The 25,504-nt window shown below is 37.5% G+C and overlaps 1 protein-coding gene across 1 annotated transcript in view; it reads left to right on the top strand.

Moving 5' to 3' along the window:
• ODAD2 (outer dynein arm docking complex subunit 2) overlaps positions 1 to 25,504 on the top strand; it is a 303,897-nt gene that overhangs the window by 123,894 nt on the left and 154,499 nt on the right. The window contains exons 18-20 of the mRNA XM_049705317.1: positions 2,457 to 2,611; positions 3,626 to 3,868; positions 21,747 to 21,861. Coding sequence (XP_049561274.1) covers positions 2,457 to 2,611; positions 3,626 to 3,868; positions 21,747 to 21,861 — 513 coding nt within the window. The remainder of the gene's footprint in view (positions 1 to 2,456; positions 2,612 to 3,625; positions 3,869 to 21,746; positions 21,862 to 25,504) is intronic.

The following is a 25,504-nucleotide window of genomic DNA, read 5'->3' as shown; positions in this document are numbered from 1 at the left end:
GCACACACAGGTCTGAGAACCACTGTCCCGTGGTAACGGCAGATGCCTCTGAATGTCAGAGAGAGATCCGCTCCAGCATGTCTGATACTCACAGTTCTGTGAGACACTCACATGTCTCTGTCTGCTAAAATGCTGTAACTTTGGTGTAAAATAGCCAGGGATGTACGTGGTGCTTCTGTGTCGCCTTTCATATATCCTATTCAAACACGCGGTCTTGGGAAATAAATCTCCCACCAGGACGAGATAGATGCATGAGTGTGTGTGTGTTGTGTGCATATTCCTGTTTTATCTTTTTATTAATTTGCTGATTTTAATCTTCATTAACTTTTTGTGGGTTACAAGTTTCATAGTATACAAAGAAAGTAGATTAGAATGGTAAAGGGGAAGAAAAGATGCCTTTGACAAGGTCATACTTGGCTGGCTATTGGCAGCACCAGCTTCTGCCTAGTTAGAGTAGATCTCCTAGAAGAATGCATCTCAAAATGTGCAGAGTGAGAGAATGTGCCAGAAAGATAGAGTCAGAGAGGGGTTCGGGTCAGTCAGCAGAGGGTCGCATGAGTTCTCTGGGGCGGCCATAACTGTACACACTGGGTGGCCTAAACAACAGCAATCTGTTTCTTCACAGTTCTGGGAGCCGGAAGTCTGAGATCAGGTGTCAGCAGGGTTGGTTCCTTCTGAGGAATCTCTCCTTGGCTTGTAGATGGATGTCTTCATGTTCCCCTGTCATTCTCCCTCTGTCTTCACATGGTCCTTCCTCTGTGCCCTAATACCCTCTTCTTAGAAGGACACCAGGCGTTCTGGATTCGAGCCCACCACAATGATCTCATTTAACCGTTACTACCTCTGTCACATTCTGACGCACAGGGGTGAGGACCTCAGCGTCTGAGTTTTGAGGGACATAGCTCACTCGTAACAGGGATATGTAATAGTCTTTTTTATTTTTAATTTTTATATAATTTTAACGGTCACTTTTCCATTTACAGTTATTACACAATATTGGCTGTCTTCCCCGTGTTGTACATACACCCCCGAGCCTGTCTCACACCCAGAAGTCTGTGCTTCCCACCCCCCCACCCCGTGGTGCCCCTCCCCTTTCCCCACTGTAAACCACTAGCGTGTTCTCTGTATCTGTGAGTCTGCTTCTTTTATGTTATATTCACTAGTTTGCTGTAGTTTTTAGATTCCACATGTAAGCAATAGCATACAGTATTTATCTTTCTCTGACGTATTTCACTCAGTACAATGCCCTCCAAGTCCATCCATGTGCTGCAGGTGGCAGAATTGTGTTCTTTCTTATGGCTGAGTAGTATTCCATTACGTATTATATATACATGTACCACTTCTCCTATATCTATTCATCTATTGATGGACACTTAGGTTGTTTCCATTTCTTGGCAATTATAAATAGTGCTGCTGTGAACATTGGGGTGCATGTATCTTTTTGAATTAGTATTTTTATTTTTGTTGGATAAATGCCCAGGAGTGGAAATGCTGGGTCATATGGTAGTTCTCTATTTAGTTTATTGAGAAACCTCCGTACCGTTTTCCACAGTGGCTGCACCAATTTACGTTCCCACCAGCACCGTACAAGAGTTCCCTTTGACTTGTATGTATGCCTCATATGAGTATATTTTAAGGGTCAGTTAGAAATAGTGATTAATTTTTTAAAGTTGCAGTTGAGCCAGAGCTGAACGTCACTAATAGAAGGTATACGTGGCAGGTGCTGTGTGATGCAGTGTGAAGAGGATTTCTTGTAGGGGCCCTCGTGGGTGATGCACGATATGCAGTTCATGGCCTTAGAGAACAACTGTACACTTAGACTAATATCAAACCTATGCTAAACTTGGCATCTTTTGGCTCTATAAACTGGGAAGGATCATGTGTTGGGAACATCTGTGCAGCCTGTATTTATTTCAAAGGTTGACACAAGCATGTCAACCTCAGATAAACATGTCTGAATAACATATCAGTTGCTGTTGATATAACCCACTGCTCTGGGCATAGAAACGCTGTTGGGGAAATTCCTCACTTCTTAGATTTTGGGGGTCATTAAAGATCTGACGGAATCCCCATCACTCATCTATCTACTATGTTTTCCCAAGGCTCTGGGTTACAGCACTGCAGAAATCCTCCATCCATGCATGTGGTGTTCTAGGTTCCTTGCCAACCTCTGCGTCTGTCTTGGTAGAGGCCCAGGCTACCCCAGAACTGGCTTGGGAGGATTGCCAAGTATGTAGAAACCTCTAGACATTGCCAAAACCCCGTAAAGGAAGAGCGGTCCTGTCAGGCAGCTGCCAGTATAGAGACAAGAGTTGTATTTTACTTGAAGCCTCCTTCAGGAAATGCTACTCTCTGAAAAGAGGTCTCCCAGCTACCAGAATGGCAGCCTTTTTAGCAGTCACTGAAAGCTTGATACGCCTTGATCAACGCCAGCGTCTGATTTGGCTTTTGTGTAGTGTGCCGAAGATGAGGAAACCCGCGAGCTGGTTAGGCTGCATGGAGGACTCAGAGCCCTGGCTTCTCTCCTCAGTAACACTGACAATAAGGAACGGCTGGCCGCGGTCACAGGGGCCACATGGAAATGTTCCACCAGCAAAGAGAATGTGACCAAGTAAGTGGAGGCGTCCAATGTTCCGTATTAAAATATGGCCATCAAAACATGTCCTTCTATTTTCATGCTATTTTATATAAAGGGTTGATTCTAAGGCTACTCCTGTAGTTTTCAAAGCTGTACATTTTGGACTAGGTTGGCAGAATTAAGGGATTCTTCCCATCCCACCATCCGACCATGGTTTTTGTGCCTCAGTAGGAGAAAGGGGTGCTGACGTAAGCTCCCTGTGCCAATGGACTCCTTTGCATGTGGGCAGCCATGTAAATGAGAAGTGTCCCTGATATTTCCTGCAGAGACCTAGCAAGGTGAGGGAATGCATTTCCCACAGAATCTTTAGAAATGGAAGTGGTTTTATTCTTTTTCTTTTGCTAAAGATAAATGAGTCAGCTAAATGCCAACTAACCATGTTAGTCTTAAAGCGTGGTCATTTTCAAAAACGATTTCATTGAATTTTAAAGTATTTGTAAACTTTAGGACCACTTGATTGATTTTAATCTTTGAATTTATCTTTTTGTGTATTTTTAGAGTTTACACACTCTGTGATGGGTGTTCTGGGGCAACTCTTTCCCGTTTCAGGGTGGTGACTTTCTTTAACAAGAAATTCACATGTTCTGTTTAACACACACGAAGGTTTGTTTTGCTTTGTTCGTGTAAAGTAATTCCTGTAACCTGAGGGAAAACCCTTAGCACAGTGGGGTTGTCGGCGCCCAGCTTTGGAAGCAGCTGTAGTGTCTTACGGGCTGTACAGTGCAGCACTTAAGGGCACAGAAGGTCGGGTGTGGAGGTTGACTTCACTGTTTACCAAGCTTCACATTAGCCTTTTGACAACGGGGTTGTAACAGCATCCATGCCACAGGGTGGCTGTAAAGATGGAATGAGCATACGGTCAGCATTTAGTAAATTTTAGGTATCAGTATTATCACTAACATGATTATCAGCTAACTTTATACCCAGAATAATACTGTTCGCCTCTTTTCCTCCCTTCCCACCCTCTTTTGCTTGTGGTGAACTTAGATTTCGGGAATACAAAGCCATTGAAGCCTTGGTGGAACTTTTAACGGACCAGCCGGAAGAAGTGCTCGTGAATGTAGTTGGTGCGTTGGGAGAGTGTTGCCGAGAGTCTGAGGGCAGAGTCACCCTCCGCAAACGTGGTGGCGTCCAGCCACTCGTGGACCTCCTCGTGGGAACAAACCGAGCTCTACTTGTCAATGTCACAAAAGCGATCGGTGCTTGTGCACTAGAGCCCGAGAGTATGGCGTAAGTGGCCCTGAAGGCTTTTATTTGGGAGAGTTAGGGGAACACTGGAGAGGACGGAATGGTGTCATCTCTTGGAACTGGTGTGCACAAGTGACGGAAAAGTGAAATGTGCCCACATAGAAATAACACAGGGTGACCAAATCATGAATTACCGAGGCACATTGTTCCCTCAGATGAGCTGGAGGGTTTTGATTAAAATAGCCAGTAATCAATCAAAACAGTGGGGGAATTATCATTAGGGGAATCATCTATACTTTATAGATATTGATAACGATAATATAATAATACAACTGACAAAAAGAGAAGGGTGGATGAGTAGGTGTGCAAATTTTATCTTGCAATAAATAAATCAATAGATAGTATTTAAAACATAATTTTATCTATCTGTCTATCCATCCATCCATCCATTTATCTATATCTTTCTTTTTTAAAACATATTTATCCATTTATTTTGGCTGCTCTGGGTGTTCGTTGTGGCACACGGGGTCTCTGTTGCAGCGTGTGAGACTTTTAGTTGCAGCACACGGGCTTCTTAGTTGCAGCATGCATGAGGGATCTAGTTCCCTGACCAGGGATCGAACCTGGGTCCCCTGCATTGGGAGCGTGGAGTCTTACCCACTGCGCCACCAGGGAAGTCCCAGCTATCGATCTCTCTTACCTATCCATACATCCTTTTATCTAGCTGTAGGCATAAAGAGATATCTGGAGTAATTTATATTAGCTGTTAACAGTGATTATTTCTGGATGGTAGGATTTGGGATATTTTCTACTTTCTTTTTTATATTTTCTATACAATTTGTATGATGAATATGTATCATCTTTAAAGAAATTAAGGTTCTTGTTTAGTGCCTTGCACGATACCGTTTCACTCTGAACAGCAGTGCATGATGGTTAAGAGTATAGGTTCTGGAACCATTGCCTGGAATGCCAGTCTCACCACTTACCAGCTGTGTTTCCTTCAGAAAATCATTAAACTACTTGGTGCCTTGGCTACCAAATATATAAAATGGGGACAGTCATGCTACCAGTCTCACTGAATTGTTGTAATGATTGAGTGAATTAATATATGTAAAATGCTTGATACATGATAGTGCTAGGTAAATGTTGGCTAGTATCATTCACATAGCAATAGCTTTAATGAACAACAATTTAAACCAATAATACATAAATACAAAAAAAAGTCAAAGGGTCCAGTATCTGTACTCATCTATAGATGAGTCCATTCTGTGTTTCTCGCTTTTTTAAAATAATTAATTTTTGGCTGTGTTGGGTCTTTTTTGCTGCACATGGGCTTTCTCTAGTTGCAGTGAGCAGGGGCTACTCTTCATTGCGGTGCGTGGGCTTCTCATTGCAGTGGCTTCTCTTGTTGCGGAACACAGGCTCTAGGCACACGAGCTTCAGTAGTTGTGGCACATGGGTTCAGTAGTTGTGGCTCATGAGCTCTAGAGCGCAGGCTCAGTAGTTGTGGCACACGGGCTTAGTTGCTCTGCGGCATGTGGGATCTTCCCGGACCAGGGCTCGAACCCGTGTCCCCTGCATTGGCAGGCGGGTTCTTAACCACTGCGCCACCAGGGAAGCCCCCTGTGTTTCTCTTATATCAGATTACTCATGTTATTTAACTGGCTATAAATCGAGAACACGAGGACCCTAAATGGGGCCCTTTCGGCTGCAGTCAAGGAGCTTTGACGGTGTGGCATAGGCACGTCAATAGGCAATTATAATTCAGGCCTTTGTGCGTCATGCTAAGTTTGAATTTTGCTTTAAAGTCAATTGAAGGTTTTTAAAGGGTTTTAAGTATAACCTGAAACAGAGAAGCTTGTTTAGGAGATCACTGCCGGCCAGAGGTGAAGGTGGTTTAAACTAAGCCTGTGGAATATATTACACTAAAGAACAAAAAAAATGACAGAGTAGAGAGAAATAAAGGGAGAGAATGGATAAGACCGGGTGAGTGAGTGAACATGAGCTGTGAAGAAGAGGGGGAGTCATGAGGGCTATTTAGCTTTCTGACTTGGGTGGCTGGATGGATAATTGTAGCACTTGCTGCTACAGGGAAGACAGCTGGAGGACTGGTGGGGGCAGAATGAACTTCACTAGGGGAGAAACAAAGTCAGTTTGTCCTTAGTGATATATTCATTGTCTAACCCAGTCCCAGGCTCAGGGTAGGCACTCAGCAAACAGTTATTGTACACTAAATGAATGACGAGTTCAGTTACGTTGGGTACACATTGAGGTTCTCATGGGACGTCTCTGTGGTGATGGCAACTAGCCAATTGGATATTCATTCATGTCTAAAGCTTAGGATAGAATGTGGGCTGGGCATATAGCATTATGAGTATTTGGTAACTTAAGTGATGAGTATATGTGAGATTGTGAGGAAGAGAAAGAAAGGGAAACGAGAAGGACAAAAACAGAGTTCTGTTGCATCCAATCTTTGAAGGAGAATGAATGGACCAGAGAAGAGGTGCCTATAAAGAAATGCAGAAGGGACAGCCAGAGTTGTGAGGGAAGCCAGAAGAGTGAGTTACTGAAGAAACAAAGGGAAGAGAGTGTTTAAGGAGAGAAAGTGATCAAAAGTGTCAAATTCTATGACAAAGCCTCATAAGATAGACTAAACTGTTCCTTCTTGTGTGACACGGAGGTTGATGAATCCTTTTGTGCTTGTGTGAATATGGTTTTCCCACAGATGGTTTTAGAAACACACAAAGTCAGTTTTAGAAAACAGTGTTTTGGGTTGGTAAGAATCCAAACAGCGTTACATCTGGCATCATATATCAGACATGGCTCTTATTGCTAGATTTGCAGGATTTATTGCGTCTTCAAGCTTTAAGTTAAATGGTAAGGAAATGAGAAATAACTTTGCCTTGTGTAAGGCTTAAATAATTCATAGGTTAGGAACTCGTTCTAATGATTAGCAGTCTTATGTTTTAATGATATGTCTGTGGCTATGGCTACAACGTAGGTTGCATGTGAGGATGAACGTACATACTCAGCAGAGTTTTATTAACTCTGTGTGCTAGTATGCACAGTTTTCTTCCCGTATCTATTTCTCAGTAAGAATAAGAAACATCATAATAATAACAGTTTGGCTACTGAGTCAAAAATGATTTTTAAGACAACAGTGATTTCATAAAACTCTACTGACTTTTCTCAGTACATCAGAATACTGCTTTTAAAGACTCAGCATAAACAGTTTCATATTAATTATACCCTTCCTGAGGAACTAACGTGGAGCAACAGGTATCCCAACGTAGTAGGTTCATGAAAAAGTAGATTTATTCATGCTGAATTTTCTTTTCTTGTTGACTTTTTAATGTCTATTTGATACGTACAGAATTCATCTGGAGGTAATTTGGCCTTCAAGTATATAAAAATCACATCAACATTACAAAAAACAGTTAACGCTTGTGTTTTGAGGAGTGTAACTTTCTCATAAAATACTATAACATTTCAAACAATTAAAAAGTATTCATGCTGAAAACTTAAATATCTAAAATTTCTTTTCCATACCTCAGGATCTTTACTTTTAAACTTTTTTTTAATTTTTATTTTTTAATTGAAGCATAGTTGATTTACAATGTTGTGTTAGTTTCAGGTGTACAGCAAAGTGATTCATATATGTGTATTCTTTTTCAGATTCTTTTCCCATATAGGTTATTACAAAATATCGAGTATAGTTCCCTGTGCTATACAGTAGGTCCTTGCTGATGATCTATTTTTATATATAGTAGTGTGTATATGTTAATCCCAAACTCCTAATTTATCCCTCCCCTCCTTTCCCCTTTGGTAATCACAAGTTTGTTTTCTATGTCTGTGAGACTGTTTCTGTTTTATAAATATAAGTTCATTTGTATCATTTTTTTTAGATTCCACATATAAGCAATATCATATGATATTTGTCTTTCTCTGTCTGACTTACTTCGCTCAGTATGACAATGTCTGGGTCCATCCATGTTGCCTCAAATGGCATTATTTCATTCTTTTTTAAGGCTGAGTAGCATTCCATCGTATACATGTGCCACATCTTCTTTATCTATTCATCCATTGATGGATATGTAGGTTGCTTCCATGTCCTGGCTATTGTAAATAGTGCTACTATGAACATAGGAGTGCATGTATCTTTTCGAATTAGAGTTTTCTCTGGGTGTATACCCAGGAGTGGAATTGCTGGATCGTATGGTAGCTCTATTTTTAGTTTTTTAAGGAACCTCCATCCTGTTCTCCACAGTGGCTGCACCAATTTACATTCCCACCAACTTAACTTTTATTTTGAAATAGCATAAGACTTACAGAAAAGTTGCAAAAGTATAGAGTGCATGGTACAGAGTTCCCATATACCCTTCACTCAGCTTCCCTTAACATCCTACATAACCATAGTGAAATTATAGAAACTTTTCATTTGTTGAAGTCTAGTTTTTTTAATTTGAAGATTGTTGTATGTGGATTTCGTGCAGTTTTGTTCAGTTCATTCCTAAGTATTTAATCTTCCTTGTTGGTGGTATAAATGGTTTTTTACTGCCATTATGTGCTTCAGTTGATTGTCTCTATGACCACTATTGAATTTTGTGTATTAATTCTCTATGCTGCTACCTAATGGAATTCTCTTATTGTTTGAGTTCACTTTATTGTTGATTCTCTAGCACAATTGTTGACGTGCTACAGCACATGGGCCAAATCCTGTTTTTGTAAATAAAGTTTTATTGGAACATACTCACACTCATTGATTTATACATTGTCTTTGGTGGCTTTTATGTTACAATGACAGAGTTGATAGTTGCTACAGAGACCAAATAACCCACAAAGACATACTTGCTACCTGGCCCTTTACAAAAACAATTGCTGAACCCTGCTCCAGGATATTCCCAAGAAAGCTTTATTTCTTCTTTATAAATTCTTATTCTTTAGATTGATTTCTCTTGTCTAATTTCATTAGCTAATTCCCTACTGCAGTGTTAAATAGTAATGGAGATAGCTTCTTTGCCTTGTTCCTGATTTTAGTAGAAATGCCTCTAGTGGTGTTCTATTATGTAAAATAATGTCTTGAGGACTAAAGTATATATGTTTTATCATATTTTTAAAAATCTCTCAATTTCTATTTTTAAAGAGTGTTTTTAAAATCAGAAATAGGGGGCTTCCCTGGTGGCGCAGTGGTTGAGAGTCCGCCTGCTGATGCAGGGGACGGGTTCGTGCCCCGGTCCGGGAAGATCCCACATGCCGCGGAGCGGCTGGGCCCGTGAGCCATGGCCGCTGAGCCTGCGCGTCCGGAGCCTGTGCTCCGCAACAGGAGAGGCCACGATAGTGAGAGGCCCGCGTACTGCATAAAAAAAAAAAAAATCAGAAATAGGCATTGAATTTTGTCAAATCCCTCTTTAAGCATTTATGGAGATTATGCTCCGAATACTCCATTATGATTTTTTCCCTTATATCTATCAATATATTGAATAATATTAATGGGTTTCCAAACACTGGACCAACCATGCATTCTGGGAACAAGTTTCACTTGGTCATGATGTACTATTTTCTTAATGTGGTGTAGGATTCTGTTTGCTAATCTGACTTAGTATTTTTGTAATGATATCCTTGAATTATATTGGTCTGTGGTTTTCTTTTCCTTTCTTTCTTTCTTTTTTTTTTTTTACAACTATCTTTATCAAATTTAGGTATCAATGTTATACCTGCTTCACAAAAGGAATTAGGAAGTTTTCTTTCATTTCAATACTCTGGAATAATTTATTGAGCAATGGGACCATCTAGGCTTTAAAGTTTTGAGAGAATTATACTGTGCAGTCATTTGGACCTACTCTGTGTGTGTGTGTTCTTTACTGGTTTTCTCTAGTTCTGTGAAATCTAATCTATGCATTGGGGTCAATTTTGGCAATCTTCATTTCCTTATAAAATGATCAATTTCATTTAGATCATCAAATTTATTTAAACAATGTCTTATGATTTTTAAATTTTGTCTCATTTCAATGGTTGTTTTCCACTTGTCATTTTATATTTGTGTATGTGAGCTTTCTCCTGTTTTTTCCATGATCAAGTTATCTAGTATAGTTTCTCTATTTTGATTTTTTTTCTGAAAAAATTTTATTAATTAGATATACTGTTCTTTTATTCTCTACCTCATAAATTTCTTTTATATTTATTCTATGTTGCCTTTTTTGGGTTTATTTTGTAACTATTTTTCTAATTTATTTGAACTGAGAAGATATTTAATTTTATTCTTTTTTTTACTTTCTTTTTTTGGCTGTGCCATGCAGCTTGTGGGATCCTAATTCCCCGACCAGGGATCGAACTCGGGCCCCCTGCAGTGGAAGCATGGAGTCCTAACCACTGGACTGCCTGGGAATTCCCTCTTTTTTTAATAATAAAAATATTTTGTCCTATGAGTTTTTCTTTGACACTTCTTTAAATGTCCCTTGTACATTCTGATATGTAGTGATTTCATTATCATTATTTTTAGGACGTTCTTTAATTTCAGTTTATATTTTCCCTTTAGGCCAGGTGTTGTTTAATAGAATTTTTTTTTTAATTCCACAAAGAGGAACCTTTTTATTTTTTGTTTTTGTTAGATATTTCTTACTATGTTGCAGTTTAGTCAGTGTTTTATTTCCACTTTTTATGGAACTCACTGGTGTTTTCTTTATGACTCAATAGAAGATGAATTTTTACAAAGCATCTATAGGTGCTTGGGGTGAAGATGTATCCTCTTTCAATAGAGTGTAGAGTTTGATGTATATATATATATATATTTTTAATAAATTTCTTTCTTTTTTTGGCTGTGTTTGGTCTTCGTTGCTACACGTGGGCTTTCTCTAGTTGTGGCGAGTGGGGGCTACTCTTCGTTGCGGTGCGTGGCCTTCTCATTGCAGTGGCTTCTCTTGTTGTGGAGCACAGGCTCTAGGCATGAGGGCTTCAGTAGCTGTGGCACGTGGGTTCAGTAGTTGTGGCTCGTGGGCTCTAGAGCGCAGGCTCAGTAGTTGTGGAACACGGGCTTAGTTGCTCCGCGGCATGTGGGATCTTCCCGGACCAGGGCTTGAACCCGTGTCAGCTGCACTGGCAGGTGGATTCTTAACCACCGTGCCACCAGGGAAGTCCTGATGTGTATTCTTAAGATCTATTTTATTAAGTTATGTAAGCCTTCTATCTCTACTTACTATTTTTCATGCATTTGATCTGTCTCATACTGAAAATGGTGTATTAAAATTATTAGTGTGCTTCTACCTATGTCTTCTTACAACTCATGTAGTTTTTGCTTCTTAAAGGCAGGCAGTATATTGTTTGGTGCATAAATGTTTCTAATCATTGTGAATTGTGGATTTTAATTTTTCAAGAGCTCTTCTTTGTCATGTTTAATGAGTTTTGGCTTGATATTTCTACTTTGTTATAAGGATCTTCACCCCTGCGTTCATAGTTTTTCCATTTTCCTGGAATATCTTGGTCTACCTTTTATCTTTAGTCTTTGTTGAACCACTTTCTTTTAGGTGTGCCCTTTCATACAGTATATAGATGGGTCTTGCTTTGTATGCCAAGCTAAAAATATTTTTAATAAGTGAGCTAAACCCATTCACACTCATTGATGTTTGGTCTCAACAATGTCATAATATTTTATACTTATTCATATTCTTTTATATTTGCTCTTCTCTGTAAGATTTGTAATCTTTGCTCTTTAATTTTTTTTTTGGTGTTTTTTAGAAAAGTTTGCATTTTTGTTTCATTCTAGTCACTGTCTTTGTACCTGTACATTTTTCTAATGCTTGCTTTCTCCTTTCTGTTATGTAGTTATTTGCTATTTAGTTTCTCAGTTCTTGCTGGTATCTTTTAATTCCCACCCATTGTCTATATAGTAATCAATGGGCTTATTTCACTTTTCTCTTTTCCTCTTCCTTATCCTCTCCACTTTAAAGTGCATTGTTTCTACTTTGTCATAACATGTAAAATTGGAACATTATTATTCTACCCTTGACCCTGCCCCTGTTTTAATCTAGACCAGCAAACATATATACACATATACTTATTACCAGTTTTTGCTGCAGTTTTACAGTCAGAGTTTAATTTTTGGAGCTCATCCCCTAGTAGAATCTTCAAAAAGGGCTCATGGATACAGAATTCCCTACGTTTTTATATGTTTAAAGTACCTTTCTTTTTTTCAGCTTTATATAGGTATAATTGACAAATTTAAACATTATGTATATTTAAGGTGTATGACATGGTGTTCTGATATAAGTATACTTTGTGGGATGATTACAACAACCAAGCTAATTAACCTCATCTCACAAAGATACTTTTTTTTTTGGTGTATGGCAAGAACACTTAAAAGCTGCTCTGTTAGCAAATTTCAAGTGTACAACACATTATTATTAATACAGTTACCATGCTGGGCACTAGGTCTCTAAAGCTTATCCATCTTATAACTGAAACTTCGTACCCTTTGACCAGCATCTCCCCATCTCCTCCACTCCCAGCCCCTTCACCATTCGAATCACTGTTTCTCTAAGTTCAACTGTTTTAGACTCTACCTGTGAGTGATTTCACGCAACATTTGACTTTCTGTGTCTGGCTTATTTCATTTAGCACGATGTCTTTCAAGTTCACCCATGTACAAATGGCAGGATTTCTTTCTGTTTTAAGGCTGAATAATATTTCATTGTATAAATATACCACAACTTCTTTATCCATTCATCTGTCAGTGGACACTTAGGTTGTTTCCATATCTTGGCTATTGTAAATAATTCTATAATAAACATAAGAGCACAGATATCTTCTCTAGCTACTGAATTCAGTTCCTTTGGATATATACCCATAAAAATGGGATTACTAGATCAAATGATAGTTATATTTTCAATTTTTTGAGGAACCTCCATACTGTTTTCCATAATGACTATACCAGTTTACATTCCCACCAACAGTGTGCAGGGATTTCCTTTTCTCCACTTCTTGCCAATATTTTTAATCTCTTGTCTTTTCAATAACAGCCCTTCCAATGAGGAGTGAGGCAGTATCTCACTGTAGTTTTGATTTGGATTTCCCTGATGATTTGTGCTGTTGAGCATTTTTTCATATACCTGTTGGCCATTTGCATATCTTCTTTGGAGAAATGTCTGTTCAGTTCCTTTGCCCATTTTTAAATTGAGTTATTTATTTATTTATTTTTGCCATTGAGTTGTATGAATTCCTTATGTATTTTGAATATTAACTTCGTATCAAATGTATGGCTTGCATATATTTTCTCCTGTTCCGTAGCTTGCCTTTTCATTTTGTTGATTGTTTCTTTTGCTGTGCAGAAACACATGTTTATATCTAGTGAAGCTATTTTCCTATAAATACTCAGAGGACAGCTTTGCTAGATATAAAATTCTTGGTTCCCACTTTCTTTCTTGAATTAAAAAACTTCTGCTCCATTGTTGTCTTACTTCATACCTTTTTTGGGAAAATTCTGATGTTAGTCGAATTCATGTTTCTTTGTGAGTTATTTGATCTTTTCATTTGGAGGGCATGAGAATTTTTTCTTTACCTTTATAACCTAATACTTTTACTAGGTTTATCTTAGAGTTGATTGCTAACCATTTGGTTAGCCTGAAATATAGTTAATACAGGAAAGTCAGGATCAATGCTTTTCTTTTCCTTTTGAAAAAGTCAAATTTCAGATATATGAGTTGTCAGGAAGCCTAGCAAATGCCAGTAGTGATAATAAGGGCTGTTTTTCAGACTTTTTAGGAACTTGTAGATCCTCATGATTTATTTGTCTCTCCTGTGCCTTTAATACAAAATTCCTGGCATACATGATTCAAAACATGCTAAAATTCTAATGTCCTAAGTTTTTCATTACTTCAGAATAACCTTAAACCTAAAGGTCAGCTTTCAAATATAAGTGCCTGACTACAAAAGAATTAATTTTCATGTTCTTTAGAAAATAATCAAGAAAAAATGTTTCTATTAATATTCTGTAAATGCCCAAGATTCTAAGAAGTTTTACATGACAGTTTACCTAAATAATATACTAATTTCCTACAATTTATCCTGTAAAATATTTTCCTTCCACACATTGTAAAACAAACATTTGCTGAACTGATTGTTACATAGTCCAGTGTTATGTGATCATGTAATGAAAGACTCTTTTATAAAACATATACACAAGGATAGAATTAAAACTTACCATGGAATCTGTAACTCTAAATTTCCTGTCTTCTGTGGTTTAAACATAATTATGTTGCATTTACATAGTTTTTTCTTTTTTACATTGGGTTTATTTGTTCTTTTTAAAAGGGGGGAAAAAATAAAGCTGTGCTTGTTTGCATACAAAAGAGATTTAATCTCTTTGTGGCTGCCCAGAAATTTCATTTACCACGAAACCAGTCCTTGTGACATTTTAGGGTTTATGTAAGATATAAAATAGAATATATGTTTTATATGTTTGTATCAATAAGAACATTTTTCCTTCTGTTATTTGTTTTTCATCTGTATACTTTTAAAAGCATATGGATTTAACTGAGATACTGAAATGCCAAATGAAAATTAATTATGTGAATAATTTAATCTTCTGAATCTTAGTTTCCTCATTTTAAAGCAAGCTCTGGGGATGTTTAATTTGAGGATTATTTGGATTTTATTTATCCACATTATATATCTCATCCATCCAGGTGTGATGTGTGCTTAGCTCCATAGCTGAACAAATTGGCTTTTCAGTACCATTTCCTGGGTGTGACAGTAAGTGTGTGTGTGTGTGAGAGTGTGTGTGTGTTTATAGTGTGTGTGAGTGTGTGTGTGTAGTGTGTGTGAGAGTGTGTGTGTTTATAGTGTGTGTGTGTTTATAGTGTGTGTGTGTGTGTTTATAGTGTGTGTGTTTATAGTGTGTGTGAGTGTGTGTGTATAGTGTGTGTGAGAGTGTGAGTGTGTATGTGTTTATAGTGTGTGTGAGTGTGTGTTTATAGTGTGTGTGAGTGTGTGTGTTTATAGTGTGTGAGAGTGTGTGTTTATAGTGTGTGTTTATAGTGTGTGTGGGTGTGTGTGTTTACAGTGTGTGTGTGAGTGTGTGTGTTTATAGTGTGTGAGTGTGTGTTTATAGTGTGTGTGAGTGTGTGTGTGTGTGAGAGTGTGTGTGTGTGAGTGTGTGTGTGTTTATAGTGAAGTTAAAACACATTTTTAAAGCTTCTAATTTGTGAAATATAATATACATAAAGGAAGGTGCATGACGTAAACGTACAGCTTAGTAAATTCTTGAAAAGGGAGGACTCATATACCTGCCACCCAAGCCAAGAAGCAGAATACCATCATCACCCTACAGACACCCGGGCTGCCTGTCCTATCACGGCCCCCCAGTGCCCACTGCCCTGCAGTCTGGGGAGAGCCCCTCTCTTGCCTTTTATGGTAATTCATATCTTACTCTGTTTTCATCATTTTATATTTGAGAATGCCTCCCTAAATAGTTTTATTTCTATTTGGAAACAAATGGAAGCATATGTGTTGGGTTTTGTCTGAATTTTTTTGTTCAAAATTATAGGTTATTTTAACACTTAATTGCTCAGTTTGATGCATTTTAGCAATTGTATACACTCATATAACCACCAGCCAAAAGAAGATAGAAAACATGTCCTTCACCCAAGAAAGTGCACTCATGCTATTTTCCAGTCAATCCCCACTCCCACCCCAAGCAACCACTTTCTGATTTCCATCACTATAGATTAGTTTTGCCCTGTTTTGGGATTGGAATTTCTGAGTCATAGGGTAGAAGTTTAACTTTATTAGAAACATCCAAATAGTATACAAAAGTGGTTGTACAATTTTACATTCCCATTGGTGCCAACATTAATGTTGCTCTTTTTTTTTTTTAATTTAGCCCTTCTAACAGTAAAAGTGTATGTCGTTGTAGATTTCCTTTGCATTCCCCTGATCACTAATGATGTTGAATAACTTTCCATGTGCTTATTTCGTGTGTATATATGTTATTTTGTAGTCTCTTCAAGTTTTTTGTCCATTTTAAATTTGGATTGTTTATCTTTTTTGGCAATTTGAAGAAGTTCTTCACATTTTCTGGATACAAATCCATTGTTCGATTTATGTGCTGTGGAATGATGTTTCCCAGTCAGTATTAAGGCTGTCTTTTCAGCAGAAAGTTTTAATTTGATGAAGTTAAAGTTATCAATTTTACTTTCATGGCTAGTGTACTATATGATATACCTCAAACTAGTTTCTAAGTGTGGTGTGGAAAGGGGAGTCCAAGTTAATTTTTTCATATGATATTCAATTGATCTAGCATCATTTATTGAAAACACTATTTCTCAGTTGATTAGCTTGGTCCCTTGGTTGAAATTCAATTGACTGTATATTAGCAGATCTATTTCAGAACTCCTTTTTCCATTGATCTACTTTTCTATCCTTATGTCAGTCCCACACTATCTTGATCATTATAGCTTTGTAATAGGAGTGTTAAGTCCTCCAACTTTTTAAGATGCTTTGGGCTATCTGAGATGTTTTGCATTTATGTATAAATTTTAGAGTCATCTTGTCTAAATCTTTTTTTAAAGCTTTATGGAATTTTAATAATTGTTAAGAATCTATAGATCAATTTAGAAAGAATAGAAATCTTAACAATATTGAGATCGCCAATCTACTAATATGGTGTATATCTCCATTTATTTGGATCTGTTTTAATTCTGGTAGGATATGCAGTCCAATACTCTCTCATGATGCTGGGCGGTGGCAGTGAGCTGCAGCCCCCAGTCAGCCATGTGATCAGGAAGGTAAACAACTCAAACACTCACAACCATTCTGTACCCATCAGCCATCCTGGTTTTCACTTTCAGTACACTAGTCAATACGTTACAAGAGATATTCAGCACTTTATTATAAAATAGGCTCTGTGTTAGATGATTTTGCCCAGCTATAGGCCAATGTAAGTGTTTTGAGCATGTTTAAGTTGGGCTGGGCTAAGCTGTGATGTTCGGTAGGTTATGTGTGTTAAATGTGTTTTCCACTTGTGCTGGGTTTATTAGGACACAGCCCCATGGATAAGTCAAGGAAGGTCTGTACAGAGAAAAGAGGGGAAAGTCAAACGACACCTTGAGGAAGCAGTCAGCCAAACTCAAACTGTGGGACTTTCTACAACAGTCCTGATCTCTTAAAAGAGTCAATGCCATAAAAATGTTCTAGATTAAAAGAGACTAAAAAGACATATCAAGAATACAGTGTATGATCCCTTTTGAATCTAGGTTTTGTTTGTTTTTTAAAAAGCTCTAAAGAAAGTTTTGCAAAGAAATGGGACTATTTGAATATGAGCTGGACCTCAAAAATTGTTGGGCCTTCTTAATATTATTCTGTGAATGCATAACTTTTCGTATGAGTGAATAAGTTTTGAAAGCTTTTCTGTCATAGTGCTTACACAACGATAAAAGGATAGACTATCCTTCTACTCTACCAAAGCCAAGGAATTCTGGGACACACTTGACATGCATTTCCAGAGGCTGCTACATTCACATCTTTTCTCCCAATTTGGTCTCCCATAGCCTCTTTAAAAGAATACACAGAGATATAAACATTAAAACTCTGAGAATTTTTATGAAAATATAAAATTCTTTTCTAATCATAGTTTTTCACAGTGATCATTAATTCTGACATCCATTTATGTTTCCATTTTTGTGGAATTGCCAACTTGGTTTTAAAACCTATAGATTTCAGTTGCATCTTATAGTGTGGCTTACGAACATCGTGTTCCTTTAGGCTATAACCACATTTAGGTTGAGCCATGTATCATTTATCAGCAAATATTGTGAAATTTTTAGAAAAGATGCAAAATTATGGTTTCAAAATAGATGTATTGGCATTGCCAGAAAGAAACTCTGCAGCCTCAGCCGTGCTGGCTGTGTGGGTGCCCACTGTTCACATTTGTTCGTGTATGTGGCCTCAGCGGGCAGGCCAGCCAGCCAGACTTGTTAACAATCCTGACAAGAGTTAATAGAACCAAAGACACTGAGAAGCCACAACAAGCAGCTGTGCCTTTTGTGTGTGTGTGTTTGTTTTTAAGAGCCGGAACATGAACGTGTAGTCATCTTTCAAGAACTGTTATTTTGTCAGCCACACAGTTTGATTTCTATGATAAAGTTGAAGATTTTGGAAACATATAGTTCAGTTTTGTTTTTATAATATCAAAGTATTAATGTAAAATTCTCTTGACAATAAAAGCAGGAAGAGTTAACATACTGCTGGAAGTGAATTCAGAAAAAGATGCTAATCAAATTAAAGAACTATACAAAAGGAGATATAGACCCACTGAAAATGGGCAGTGGTATAATGAATACCATTTACAAGCCCAGCGTTGTATATTCAAAGCAATAAAGTTGTAAAGAAGATCTATGAAAATGCACTTTCAACTTAGAGGCAACTCCAAATAAAAATTTACTGGTTAGATTTTGAATTTGAACGTGCACTTTCCAAGTACGAGGTTGAAAATGAATGTATTTGTGTTGGGAGAGATTTTTGATTCATCGGAAAAGGAGTAGGCAAAGGCTGTCTTGTTTCAGGTCCATTTAACCAATACTCACTGTCTGCGGGAGCTGCCCTAAGCATGGCGGGCAGTAGCAGATTCCTGCTGTCAAGGAGATTACACAGTACTTGGGGAGATAAGAAGCATACGCACCTGCCTACATTGCAAAGCAATGTGTTATGAGTGCTAGAAATGAGGGCAGCAAAACTCAAAAGAATCTCAGAGGAGGGAGAAGCCAGAGGACTTGGGAGAGGTCTTATGGTAGACCTTAAAGTACGGATTGTTCAGCAAAAGATGGAGATGACAGGGCAAAGGCTTAGTCCTGGGAGAATTTCTGTGGCTTGGGAGTTAACAGTGTCTCCCCTCTGTGTTCACATGGAACCCCATGCCCGCATCTATTGTAGCATTTACCAGAATAGATTATTATGGTCTCTTTAACACACTCGCTAGACTGCAGTTTCCTAAAGGACAATTAAAATCCTCATTATTTGCACATTCTGTATTTGTGTATTCACATCCTTGCTAAAATGTATTTGTAATCCCCCCAGTTAATCCGTATAGCACTTCTGCAGTTATTCACGGACACGTGTGGAGCCACGAAAAATTGGAGTTGCCTGGTGCACGTGTTTCCAGCTGGGGTTGAACAGGACCACACTCTGCCTTCTTGTATCCGCTCTCATTTTGTAAACAAGTGTCGTCTTCCCAGTATTTAGTGCCACGTTTTTTGCATTTTCGTCCTTTGAGCTGGTGATCTTCCTGGTTAAAATGTTCCCCAAGCATAGTGCCAAAATGCAAGGGGGCTGTGATGTGCCTCACAGAGAAAGTATGTGTATTGGATTGCCCGTGGGTTCAGTGTTAGTGAATCACCAATGTGTATTAAGTAAGGTGTCTTTAAACAGAAACACACATAGAACAAGATTATGTATTGATCAGTTAACGAAAATATTCTCACCAGAGGCTCTTAGGAACAAAACACTATATTCCCCCAGGAGCAATGATTCGGTATCTACAAATTCACTGTTTGCAGTGACTTTATACAGCGAACTACCCTGAGTAATAAGAATTGACTGTTTGTGTTACTTCCGTATGCTTAGCACTTAGTGTTTAGTAGATGGCCAAAGAGTTTTATGAGCAAACACCTGAATGTAGGGAGTTTGGAGGAATAAACCAGCTCACTGGAAATGTTAAATACTGAATTCAGGAACTGGGGTGTGAATACCAAGCAGGCAGCGGGAAGCTGTCAGAGACTGTCTCCTGGGAGTGACCTCTCAGTTGTGAACTGTTCACCAAGCATTGACTGAACGTTCTGGGTGGTGTGATGGACAGAATGAACATCCCCGGGGCCCTGCTGGCAAGGAGATACCGCAGAAGCTCTCAAAACTCCTTCAGCAAGATTAATTTCCCAGGGATTTATGGGATGGATTGGAATTGAGAGAAACAGGAGACATAAAACCAAGTTAGGCAACTACTGTACCAATCCTGATATGAGGTAGTAGACACCTGGATTAGGATGCTGGCAGGGAGAACAGAGAAGTAGGGGGAGATACTTGAGTTATTTGAAGGAAATCCACAGTATATGACTCGACACATAGGATGAGGGAGATGGAGGGACAAAATTAAACTCTGAGGTTTGCTACCCATGACTTTGTTAGTTCCTGTGTTTGCAAATGTTTTCCTCATCTAAGGTAATTACTCTGTGCTGTGCTGTCTTTTAAGACATCTATAATGGGGTCACAGTCCCCATCTGTTGTAACTAAGCAGCTGATGAATTGCCTAGGGTTTGGGGTGACGGTCAAGGACAGTACATCTGGTTTTAGAATGAATGGTGAATTTTTATTGCTAATTGTGAAAGCTTTCCTGGGGGGATCCAGAGTTGAATTATGCCTCTTTTTAACTGAAAATATGTGCCATGCAGATGACTTCCGCTCTGGTGACAAGCTGTGTCCCTCATTGTATGGCTAAATATTGCTAATGCAACTATTACTACTACGTTAGTGAGAGAGTAGGATGGATTAACATTCACTGTTGTTCTTTGAGAAATTGCATGTGAAAAAATAGAGACCCACGGATCTCCATTAATTACACTTTCAGTGGCATATGTAAACCAGTAAGCTTTTTTAAGTTTGCAAAGTTATTCCTTCATTGTGAGGTACAGTGTGTTCAGTATCTTTCTTTATAGTTTCTATAAATCAACAAATAAAACTTTATTTTCCCTCAGCATGATACAGACAGAAAGCTTTAGTTTTAGAAAGCTATTTAGTTAAACTCTGGGTTAAAATACTTTCTCAATGTGCTTTTTTCTTATTAAAAATCATCTTTTAAAGAGATAGTTTATATCTTACTATAAGCTATTTGCATTACCAACTGTTTTATAAGGTTATGGAAAACATATCCAACTTGGAACCTTTGGAATAATACATTTTTTCCCCCTGGCATACTCAGATAATCAAGAAATATAGTTTTTTAATGTCAATTTTCAATAAAAAATTTGAATGGTGCCAAGCTAGTAGTATTTATTCTATCTGTGGCTAAGTACTACGTGTATTTAACTCAACTTGAGGTTCAAAATCAAAGGAATTCTGATGTTCTTTATCTTTTTTCATATGCTCTGAGTTTATCTTTCTGAACAAAGCCATGTTTGTAAAGGATATTAAGTTTTGTTTGACCTTCTTCTCAACTGCAAGTACTTGATGGACCTTAATGCAAGGTTATGCTCCCTGGACTGATTGATACATAAACAGAAGACAGATGGTGTGGAGATGACTCTGATGATAATTCATTTTTCAGCTAGTCAAGAAGATATTTTGATTACAGTGTGTTTAAGTAACTATAACACAGTCTGCAATGTTGGTCTTGCTGGGAAGGGAGCACATGGAAAACAAGTTATGTGTTATTTGAGCCCCACAAAGGATGCAGTGTGTTGTACTGATTTTAATTCCTAGTGCTAGATTAGTACTGGAAGAGGTTAAACTGTGTCATGCCGTACGGTAAGTCAGTTAAACACAGACCAAATAGAAAAGGTAACTGCACAGCTTTGAGCCATAAATATTTGTCTTGGAAAGTATTTAGATGTTACTATGTGAAAGAAACCAGTATTTTTACATTTAGGTAACAGTCTGTATACAGCTAATTAAAGAATTACGTGGCTTGGTTTTCAGTTCATGTGAATCGTAACTATCGTGGAGCTTGCTTTCTGTGTCAGCGAGTTTAAAACTGAAATCAGAGAGCTGACAACCCAACAGCATGTTATGTCCCTGCTGTTGTTAAAGTTTTGAAAAGAAGTAGCTAAGCGAAATGTCAAAAGGAGAAAAAATAATTATAATTGTGTGAATAGATAGGCCATTTAAATTTTTATTTTCATGTGCTAATTACAGTCTCTACCTCTGTTTTTTTGTTTCACAATAGGATAATTGATCACTTAGATGGAGTTCGTTTGTTGTGGTCCCTACTAAAAAATCCTCACCCAGACGTGAAGGCCAGTGCAGCTTGGGCCCTCTGTCCCTGCATCCAGAATGCAAAGGTGAGAAGAGACTGCAAGTCAATCCATTCTAGAATCTCTAATACCATACTGAATAATGTCACCACAGGTCACTAATTTCTTTTCACTTCTTTTTGGTCAGATTTATCTGGGGGAAAAATGTGCTGAACGTTTGTGCCAAACTAATTTTTGAGCAATACCTTCTCCTGGTCAGTTTTTATGTGTAAAATGAAACGGGGCTAAGATGGCAGTGCTTATTACCATGTTCTACATGGCTGGTGCAGTCAAAACCACTACCCCAGGTAGATTAGGGGGAGGGAAGTTGACTTATCTTATCTCTTGGGTGAAAAGAAAATTGTATTACTGCTACTTTCAGAAGCTCAAGATGACTTCTATGTTATTTATTGTCTGAATTACTACAATGAAAAATCACTAAGTTCTTTGTTACCTTGAAAAAGTCACATAATTTCATGAATCCCACTTTTCTTATCTGTCAATAAAGACTGGATATAAAACCTATGGGTAAAATTTTTATATGAAAAAAGACTGAACTGGAAGTTTCTGAAGTCTTTTAGCTCTTCATTTGTAAATTTTATTATTTTCTTTGAGGATCTCTTTTCATCCCATTTCTGTTATCTTCACTTAAATTTCTTTTCCTATAGGTTTAGGGATTTCCCTTTAAGATCCTTGTTGCTAGAGATATTTCTCTCTGTTGAGTATTTTTATCTAAAGTATTTTTATTTAAAGCACTTAATTCCTGTAATAAATTTAACATACCTCTATCTTCCTAAATATTTGTGACTAGCAGTAATCTTTTGTAAAAAGTGAATTGTGATATATAGCAATAGTAGAAAAGACTTATTACAAACTGGTTAATGGAACCATTTTTTTATAACAACAAAAAAGGAAAAATAAAAATAAAAACACCTCAAATGTCAACCTACAGGAAAATGGACAACAGGATGATAGTACAGTCATAACATGTCATACAATGCAGCAGTGAAAAATGAATGTATTTCAGCAATGTGTTTATCAATATTGATACATCACATAAACATATTGAGCAAAATAAAAACAAGTTTCAGAAGCAGACATACAATATAATCCTATTATATAAGGTCCAAAGAAATTTTTTAAATGTAAAATATAAATGATATTATTTAGGGAGCAAGAAAGAAGCCTACTGGAGAAAGATTGCTACACATCCTTAAAGAATATCTTTAAGGATATTCTTTAAGAAAGACCTTAATCTTCCTTAAGGAATCTTTAATATCTTTAAGGATCTTAATTATCTTTAAGGAAGGTTAATGGTATCAGAGGCAAGCCAAGATTAATAAGCAGAACTAACTTCAGAGGAAAGAGATAATGTAAAGAACAGAAGATAACGTTAAATTTTTAAAATTAATATCCTCAGAATGACCCAAGGGATACTACTAGGCCCAAAAAGCCTGAATAAAAAAGAAATATTCATAGATTAAGAATGAACTTTTAGAAATTAAAAATATATTTGAAAAAGTAATAAATTTAATAAAAGAGATAAATACTAGGTTATGTGTGATGCTGGGATATGACTACGTAATTATCTGGATGATAAGGTCTAGTAAATAGCTAAAAATGTAAAGTAAAAGTAAAAACTGAATAAGAATCGCAAGCACACAAAAAGAGAGCAATTGAAAAGAAGAAACAGTCTTTTTTTTTTAAAGGAGGGGGGTGGTTTCTGTAAGTTGAAGAGTTGAAGAAAGACTCTAGTCTTCAGATTGAAAAGATCCATTTAGTGCCAAGTAGGGAAAAAGAATTTATCTACGCCTAGACACAAATACAAATTTGGTGTTTCCAGAAATTAAAAGAAAGGAAAAAGTTACATAAGAGTAAGAATCACACCAGCATTAGGCTTAACATTATTCACAATAAATTCTACAAGAAAAAGGAACAAAAAAACCTTTACTGTCTTTAGAGGAAAACACTTTTTATGCTGGAATTCTATACCCTGCAAAACTAGCATTCCAGTGAGAGTAGACTAAGGACAGAATAAAGACATTGAGCCTTTAGAAATGTCAGCACTTAGGAAAGTTATCCCCCAGGGGTCTTCTTTGAAAAAAATTACAATGTTTTCCAGCAAAACAGAAGATTCTAAGGAAGAGAATAACATGAGTTATAGAAACAATAATGAACAAATAAATCATTAGAATTTATAGCTAAATATGAATTTGTGTTGGTAATATGGCTTTCAAATTTTGTCAGATTATTAAGAAAGAATTTCTTTAAAAGTAATGGCATAAAGTAAAATGAAAGCGGATGGTGTTGTCACAGTAACAATCTGAATCTAAACTACCAGATGATTCGGAAAGCATGTTAGGGAGTGGAAGGTAATAGGTAAAAACATGCCAAAAGTCTTTCCTTTTCCTAGAGAAGGGTGTTGGAGATACTGGTTAAATCTCAATCATCATTGAAAATATGATGAATTTAATATTATCATTGGTGAGATACCATTTTGTATAGATAACATTTCTGTCAGTGCTGTTATTACGTGTAAACTGTGTCCTGTATTCGTATGGACTTCAACTCCAAATCTGCCTGTTTATCTATTATTAGCTTTAAAAGGTATTCCAGCATTTCCACATTCATTATTCTTGCCCCGGATTTCTGTCCCAAATATCCAACTGGTCTCCTTTGCTGGCAACCCAAACTGAGCCACACTCAGACTTTAAGAACAACCCATCTTGTCTGTGTTTAAGCCCTTGGCCCCAAGTCCAGTCTACACCCAAGCCCTCATCAAGAGCTCCATTTCTCCTGAACCTCTCCTGCCTTCCACTGCTCTCCACTCCCACCAACTCAGCATCTTTGAACTCTTCTCAGCTCCCTTCCTACCACTCCTGGGGGAGAAAAGACCCATGAGGATCTCTGCTTGTTCACTTCTCTTACCAAGAACTTCTGTATGCATTTTCATTTGGGTAACATGAACATCTGAAGAGTTTTGAACAAGGAAGAGACATAAGCAGATTGGCTCACTAGAAAATGTGTGAGTGGGTGACTGATCAGGCTATTACCATGATTCAGTGGAAAGTAATTAGAGTTTGACCTAATACAGGGACAGTGTGGGTGAAGAGGAAGAGCAAATACAAGAAATGATTGGGAAATAGTATCAGAAATTGGTGAGTTATTGGATGTTGGCTATGAGAAAGAGGTGAAAGAGTATGAATTTTTGTTTTTGTTTTGGTGTTTTAACTTTGACAACTAAGTAACCTTAGTTGCTAACCTTGTTAGTAACCTTTACCAAACGTGAGAAGAACACAATTTGGGGAAAAGATGGGGGATTTGCTTTCATCCAGGTATAGATGTCCAGTCATTTGAATATATGAATCTGGGTGTCAGGAGAGATTCTGGACTGGAGATATATATATATATATATATATATATATATATATATGGGAGCCATCAGTATGTAGGAGGCGGTTGAAGTCTTGCGCAAAGATGAACGGCAGAGGGTGTGGGCCACAAGAGAAGACCAGTGACAAAGAACAGTCACAGAGGAAGACCGACATGTGATGAGATCACCAGGAGAGGGCAATTTCAGGAAAGACAAGAAAGGAAGCAATGCCAAGAAAGGAGGAGTGCTCAACAGTATCATTTGCCCCTAAGAGGTCATTTGCCTTTGAAAACTGAAAAGAGCACATTAAATATGGAA

This window comes from Orcinus orca, chromosome 2 (genome assembly GCF_937001465.1).
Source record: "Orcinus orca chromosome 2, mOrcOrc1.1, whole genome shotgun sequence".
Lineage (NCBI taxonomy): Eukaryota > Metazoa > Chordata > Mammalia > Artiodactyla > Delphinidae > Orcinus > Orcinus orca.
The sequence above is the reverse complement of the archived record's forward strand: the minus strand, read 5'-3'. Positions and strand labels throughout refer to the sequence as shown.